Source organism: Herpailurus yagouaroundi, unplaced genomic scaffold (assembly GCF_014898765.1).
Source record: "Herpailurus yagouaroundi ecotype Mexico unplaced genomic scaffold, PumYag 184, whole genome shotgun sequence".
NCBI lineage: Eukaryota > Metazoa > Chordata > Mammalia > Carnivora > Felidae > Herpailurus > Herpailurus yagouaroundi.
In genome coordinates, this window is record NW_024412415.1 from 7,036,266 (window position 1) to 7,043,444 (window position 7,179).

At 41.2% G+C, this 7,179-nt stretch overlaps 1 protein-coding gene across 1 annotated transcript; it reads right to left on the bottom strand.

Moving 5' to 3' along the window:
• Window positions 1-3,923: 3,923 nt before the first annotated feature.
• Window positions 3,924-6,912, bottom strand: SRP14 (signal recognition particle 14). Its single transcript, XM_040492266.1, has 5 exons — window positions 6,786-6,912; window positions 6,573-6,645; window positions 5,943-6,055; window positions 4,773-4,805; window positions 3,924-4,315 (listed from the first exon to the last, which is right to left on the bottom strand). The coding sequence occupies exons 1-5, from the start codon at window positions 6,807-6,809 to the stop codon at window positions 4,226-4,228; spliced, it is 333 nt and encodes a 110-aa protein (XP_040348200.1). The 5' UTR covers window positions 6,810-6,912; the 3' UTR covers window positions 3,924-4,225.
• Window positions 6,913-7,179: the final 267 nt, after the last annotated feature.

Genomic DNA, 7,179 nt, shown 5'->3' on the forward strand with positions numbered 1-7,179 from the left:
CTTTAGGCAAAAGCTGTTCTAAGAGGTAAGTTTATACCAATACAGGTCTACATCAAGAAAAATCTCAACCTAACCTTACACCTAAAGAAACTAGGGGAAAAAGGAAAACCCAAAACCAGTAGAAGGAGATAATAAAGATTAGAGCAAACATAAACCAAATAGAAACTAACACAATAGAAAAGATCAATGAAACTAGGAGCTGGTTCTTTGAAAAGATAACAAAATTGATATCATTTAGCCAGCCTCATCAAACAAAGACTCCAATCAAAAAAAAGAGGAGAAATAACAGCTGACACCACAGAAATAAAAAAGGATTATAATATGAAAACTACATGCCAACAAATTAAGACAACCTAAAAGAAATGGGTACATTTCTAGAAACACATAACCTCCCAAAACTGAATCAGGAATAAAGAATTTGAACAGACCAATTACCAGCAATGAAATTGAATCAGTAATCAAAAAACTCTCAAGAGGATTTCACAGGCAAATTCTACCAAACATTTAAAGAAGGGTTAATACCAATTCTTCTCAGACTATTGCAAAAAATAAATGAGGGAGGTAAGCTTTCAAACTCATTCTATGAGGCCAACATTACTCTGATACCAAAACCAAATAAAGACATTACAAAAAGAACTACAGGCCAGTATCTCTGTAAAATCTGTGAAAACACAAGATGTAAAAATCCTCAACAAGATACTAGCAAACTGAATCTAACAATACATTTAAAACCATCATTCACCACAATTAAGTGGGATTTGTTCCTGGGATGCAAGAGTGGCTCGGCATTCACAAATCAATCAATGATCAAATGATACATCAAGAGAATGGATAAAAACCATATGATCATTTCAATAGATGCAGAAAATGTATTTGACAAAGTACAACATCCACTCATGATAAAAGTCCTCAACAGACTAGGCTTAGAGGGAACATATCTCGACATAACAAGGATCATACCTGAAAAACCCACAGCAAACATCATTCTCAATAGTGAAAAAGTGAGGTCTCCTCTGAGATCAGGAAAAAGAAAAGCTCTCACCACTTTTAGTCAACTTTGTACTGGAAGTCCTAGTCACAGCAACCAGATAGAAAAAGAAATAAAAAGCATCCAAACTGGTAAGAAGTACAACTTTATTCACTACTTGCAGATGTCATTAACTACTACATATAGAAAACCCTAAAGGCCCCACCAAAAAACTACTAGAACTGATTAATGAGTTCAGTAAGGTCACAAGATACAAAATCAATATACAGAAATCCACTGCATTTCTATACACTAACAATGAAGTAGCAGAAAAGAGAAGCTAAGAAAACAATCCCATTTACAACTCCATCAACAACAACAAAATACCTATGAATAAACTTAACCAAGGAGATGAAAGAACTATACTCTGAAAACTATAAAACACTGATGAAAACAATTGAAGACGACACAAATGAAAAGACATTCCATGCCTATGGATTGGAAGAACAAAGATGTCCACACTACCCAAAGCAATCTGCAGATTCAATGCCATCTCTATCAAAATACCAACAGCAATTTTCACAGAACTGGAACAATCCTAAAATTGTACAGAACCACACAAGACCCCATAATAGCCAAAGCAACTGTGAAAAATAAAAAAGTGGACATATCACAATCCCAGATCTCAAAGTACACTTACAAAGGTGTAGTGATCATAACAGTATAGTGCAGATAGAAAAATAGAGATCAATGGAATAAAATAGTCCAGAAAGAAAACCATGCTTAATGCTTAGTCAATTTTTGACAAAGGAGGCAAGAATATGCAATGGGAAAAAGTGTCTTCAACAAATGGTGTTGAGAAAAGTGGACCACTTTCTTACATCCTACACAAAAATAAATTCAAAATGTATTAAAGACCTTAATTATGAGACCTCAAACCATAAAAGTCCTACATGAGACCACAACTAGTCATTTCTATGGCATCGGCTGTAGCAACATTTTTCTAGATATGTCCCCCAAGGCAAGGGAAACAAAAGCAAAAATAAACTATTGAGACTACATCAAAATAAAAAGCTTCTGCATAGGTAAAAAAAAAAAAATAACAAAACTAGAGGCACCTGGGTGGTTCAGTCAGTTAAGCATCCAACTTCGGTTCAGGTCATGATCTTGTGGTTTGTGAGTTCCAGCCCTGCATGGGGCTCTGTGCTGACAGCTCGGAGCCTGGAGCCTTCTTCGGATTCTGTGTCTCCTAGTCTCTCTCTTCCCCCCGCCCCCACTAGCACTCTGTCTCTCCCTCCCTCAAAATAAATAAACATTAAAAAAAAATTTTTTTTTAATTAACAAAACTAAAAGACAATCTACCGAACGGGATATTTGTAAATGACATATCCAATAAAGGGTTAGTATCCAAAATACATAAGGAACTTATATAACTCAACACCAAAACAAGAGCCCAATTAAAAATGGGCGTAAGACACGAACAGACATTTCTCCAAAGACATACAGATGGTCAAAAGATGCCTAAAAAATGCTCAACATCACTCATCATCAAAGAAATGCAAATGAAAATCACTATGAGATATATCACTTCCCACCTGTCAGAATGGCTAAAATCAAAAACACAAGAAACAAGTGTTGGCAAGGATGTGGAGTAAAAGGAACCCTCCTGCACTGTTGGTGGGAAGGCAAACTGGTACAGCCACTGTGGAAACCAGTATGGAGGTTACTCAAAAAATTAAAAAATAGAACTACCATATGATTCAGTAATTCCACTACTGAGTATTTACCCAAAGAACACAAAACACCAATTCAAAAAGATACATGCACCCCCAGGTTTACTGAAGCATTACTTAAAATAGCCAAATTATGGAAGTAGCCCAAGTGTCGATGGATAGATGAATGGATAAAGCAGTGGTACATACATATACAATGGAGTATTAGTTACAAAAAAGAGTGAAATCTTGCCATTTGCAACAACATGGTTGGATCTAGAGAGTATAATGCTAAGTGAAATAAATCAGAGAAAGACCTATACCATATGATTTCAGGTGTAGAATTTAAGAAACACCACAAGCAACAAAAAAGGGACAAACCAAAAAACAGACTCTTCACTACACAGAACAAACTGATAGGGGCAAGTTGGGGTCGGGGGAGGGGTGAAACAGGTGAAGGGGATTAAGACTTCACTTATCCTGATGAGCAGTAAGTCATGTACAGAATTGCTGAATCACTATACTGTACATCTGAAACAACTGTAACACTGTTAACTATTCTGGAATTTTTACACAATTTTTCCTTTGGATGTAGGTAAACATTAAGAAATCTGATAAAGAGAGGTTGTCCTGGGGCGCCCGGGTGGCGCAGTCGGTTAAGCGTCCGACTTCAGCCAGGTCACGATCTCGCGGTCCGGGAGTTTGAGCCCCGCGTCAGGCTCTGGGCTGATGGCTCAGAGCCTGGAGCCTGTTTCCGATTCTGTGTCTCCCTCTCTCTCTGCCCCTCCCCCGTTCATGCTCTGTCTCTCTCTGTCCCAAAAATAAATAAACGTTGAAAAAAAAAAAAATTAAAAAAAAAAAAGAGGTTGTCCAATAACCCATCATGCAACTTGCTCTCTTGAAAAAATTAAATATTCTTTTTCCCCTCCCCAGAAAATGTCCAAACCAAAGGGCTTCAAGAAATCCGATACCATTTTTAACTTGGAATCGTTATTCCTGCTAGTCTGTAATATGTTTATCTTTAAGGCAATTAAGCAAAGTCTCATTTGGCTATGAGAACTCATTCAAATTTGCCAAAGGAACCATGATGTTAAATTATACGGCCCGTTGGGAAGACTACCCATGAGATAGCACAACTTTTTATAAAACTGTCAGGTTTTAATTCCAATAACCTAGAACACAGGTTAGTAATCATTGCCACAGACTATTAATAGGGGGTGGGAAAAGTAATAAATAAGATATGGTCAGTGCGGATAAACAGAAGTTTAATGATCCACTGTTCTTCACACAGAGCGCTACAGAGACTTTATGATCCGGGGACACACAACCATGCAACTCGGACCAATTAGCCAATGCTAAAATACACTTGGCTCCTTACAACTACCCTGTAAACACTGCAGCCCTTCTTCCACCCAAAATGACCCTAATCTCCCAGGAAAAGTTACTACAGGGGAACCAGAAACCTAGCTCTGCGGCCCAAAGGAAAAACCAAAGGAAAACTATTAGTTCGGCGGTTAGTTGGTGAAAGCAGGAAACCTGGTGCCCTTCACTGTGCCGCTTTGCTCTTCTTACTCTTGCTCTTTTTGTCCCTCTTCTTCAGCCCATCCATGTTAGCTCTCAGTAGGTTGGAGTAAGCCTAAAAGACACACAGCGCCCACTTAGTGGGAAGAGTTGCAAATGGGTGGAGCAGCTGCCTCGTTTCCATAATGAATTCGGGGTAGTCAGCATCAGAAAGCCTACCTACTTGATAAAGCACCTAAGACAATGGGACACGTGTATACTACGGAAAAATGGTGTGAGAGGAAAACACCCTCTCTCACGTGACAGCAGCTTCTGACATTTTTTAAGCCAAAAGGGAAAACTGCAGGCAACTTGTTTAACTATACTACAGAGGACAAATCTGACGCGGAAAGCAACATCTACCTTAAAAAACTAAAACGGAAGACAACATCGGTGTTGAAAGTAAAATTCAGAGCCTGGCGGTTTCACTCAACCTACTGACAAAACGTAAGAAATATCATTCTTAACCCACTGTTCAATTTGTGCTCACCCTTGCCCTGAGAAAGGGCATATAGGGTACACCAGAAACTCACCATCTGGAACTTGTTCACTTCTTTGGAGCTCACCTGGAAAGGGGAAGGGAAAAAAAAAAAAAAAAAAAAAGGTCCACCCTTATTACTCATATAAGAGTCCTCTGTCTCACCCCAGGCAACAACTCTTGAAAACAACATAACATCTTAAAACAAAACCTCTTGAAAACAACCTAACAGCGTAATCTCGAAAAAATCTCCTTCCAATTTTAGGGGTCATAATACACCAACGGCTGTTTTCCTACTCTACTTTGCGAGAGGAAGAAGCAAAGCAGCTCTGTACTTTTTTTCCACCTGAGAATTGTACCAAGACGAGAAAGAGGTAGAAGTTGGCTCCTAAGGAAGCTATGCTCCTCCCTCTGAAGTTTCTTACACACGTGGCACCGACTTTCTCCCTGGATTCTAGAGATGTCAGAGAACTTTGTTTTAATCTTTTGTGCAAATTACATTTAAACTACTTCCTCCCCACCTTATGTTAAACCTACTTCCATTAATTCAGGCCTATTTAAACAAAATGCAAGCCAACACAAGAGAAATTCTACTTCTGAAGATTCCTAAAGTTTTCGCGTTTCATGATACCCGAGTTTATTTTTTAAATCCACAAGTTTGCATTACTATAAAAGTCCTCTCAAGATAACTGACAAAGGGAAATTTATCAACCAATTATGGTCTACATTCTCGTAAGGACCCTATACTGATGTAATTAAAGGGCACTGTGGTTCTGCCCCAGCAAAGGAAAGAAGTAATTCATTCAGAATCCAGGAAGTCTTGTTGCTACATATTTGCTATGTCAACCACAAACACAAGGGAATAATCAGCTTAAAAGTAAAATCATCTGGTACCAAGAAACTGTTCATTGAAGGCCCAACACGGTAAGGGAATTAGGCATCAAATATTTATGCCAATTCCTCCTTACAATGCCACTATAAGGACCGATCTGCTAATTTTATTTCCACAAAAACTTCAGTAGAATAAATGTTTGACTTTTTCAATTTAATTTTGCTCTTGACTTTCCTACTACTAAGGTATTAAAAGAAGGCCCCTATCCCAAAACAGCGGGAGAGCTAAACCCTTACAAACCTTAAAAACAAAAACCTGCTTCATCTATGCCCCATCCTCAGTGAGGTTCAAGTCTTCTAACTCCAAAACTGTAGTATCACGAATGCAACTCACCACGGTGCTGATCTTCTTTTTCCCATCAGTAGCTCTTAACAGACACTTGTTGTCGGAGGGCTCAAAGCCCTCCACAGAACCTTTCCTTGGAATGGGTTTCGTTCGACCGTCATCTGCATGAAAAATACATCCTGATGAACACAGCCACAGACGTTAACAGGCAGACAAAAAGTGAGCATGGAAGGCATAGGAAGACGATACGTAATTCACCTCCACTGCTCTAGTTCTGATAACTACATCATCCGCTATCACCAACAGCTTGGCCAAACCTTGGGAAACTACTTGCTACTCCCACGACGGGAACATAGGAACAGAAAAGCAGCTTAAATCTCACTAACGGCGGGGTTTGGAATCCTTGACCAAAAAAAAGGCTCTATTTGGGGCACACTGTAACCAGAACCCGTTTGGGTGGCTAAGTGCCGGGGATCGCACGCACCACAATCCCTTATGCTTCCGTCCCCCAGCCCTGAAAGTGCACACTACAGGAAAAGGAAGGTAGGGGACGGAGGGGATGCGCGGCAGACGGACTCCGCCCTCGGCTCCGGAAACTGGGAACACTTGGCACCCCGCCCGGGACATCACTCGGCCTCCCAGCTTCTTTCTGACCCTGCCGCGTGGACAGCTGCTTACACTTCTTCAAGGTGATGAACACGCTGCCCGACAACCGGCACTTCTGGAAGAGTCTGGTCAGCTCCGTCAGGAACTGGAACATAAGCCAGGCCCCGTTAAGCAGTCCCAAATCCTCTCCCCGTCAAGTCCTAGTCCCTCCCGCAGCAGGAGACAGAGGTCCCGAGCTAAGCCCCAAACTACATCCATCCCTCGGCCAGACAGCTCTGGCTTTACCTGCTCACTCTCCAGCAGCACCATCCCGGCGCCGCTAGCTCCCCTGCGTCAGCATAAGACCCAAGGAATTGGAGCCGGAAGTTTCACCCAGGCTGGGCGGGACTTCCGCTATTAGGTTTCAACTCTCTTCCACTAATCCCTGCCTCTGTCCTCGCCCCTCCCTCCGCCCGCGCCTGCGCTCTGCGACGCCCCCTCCTTCCCAGGAGAGGAACCACCCACAGGGCACTGGAGCAGTCGGCGTTTTCAGAGACGGGGCGTTCTCAGTCCGGTCGTGGTGTGGATGTGAGGGGGCGTGGAAGAGGGATTTGATGGAAACGTGTAGTTTTGTATATTAAGTGTATGTTGAGCAAATTACATGACAGTTCAGTGCTTCAGTTCCCTCAGCCTGTAATAA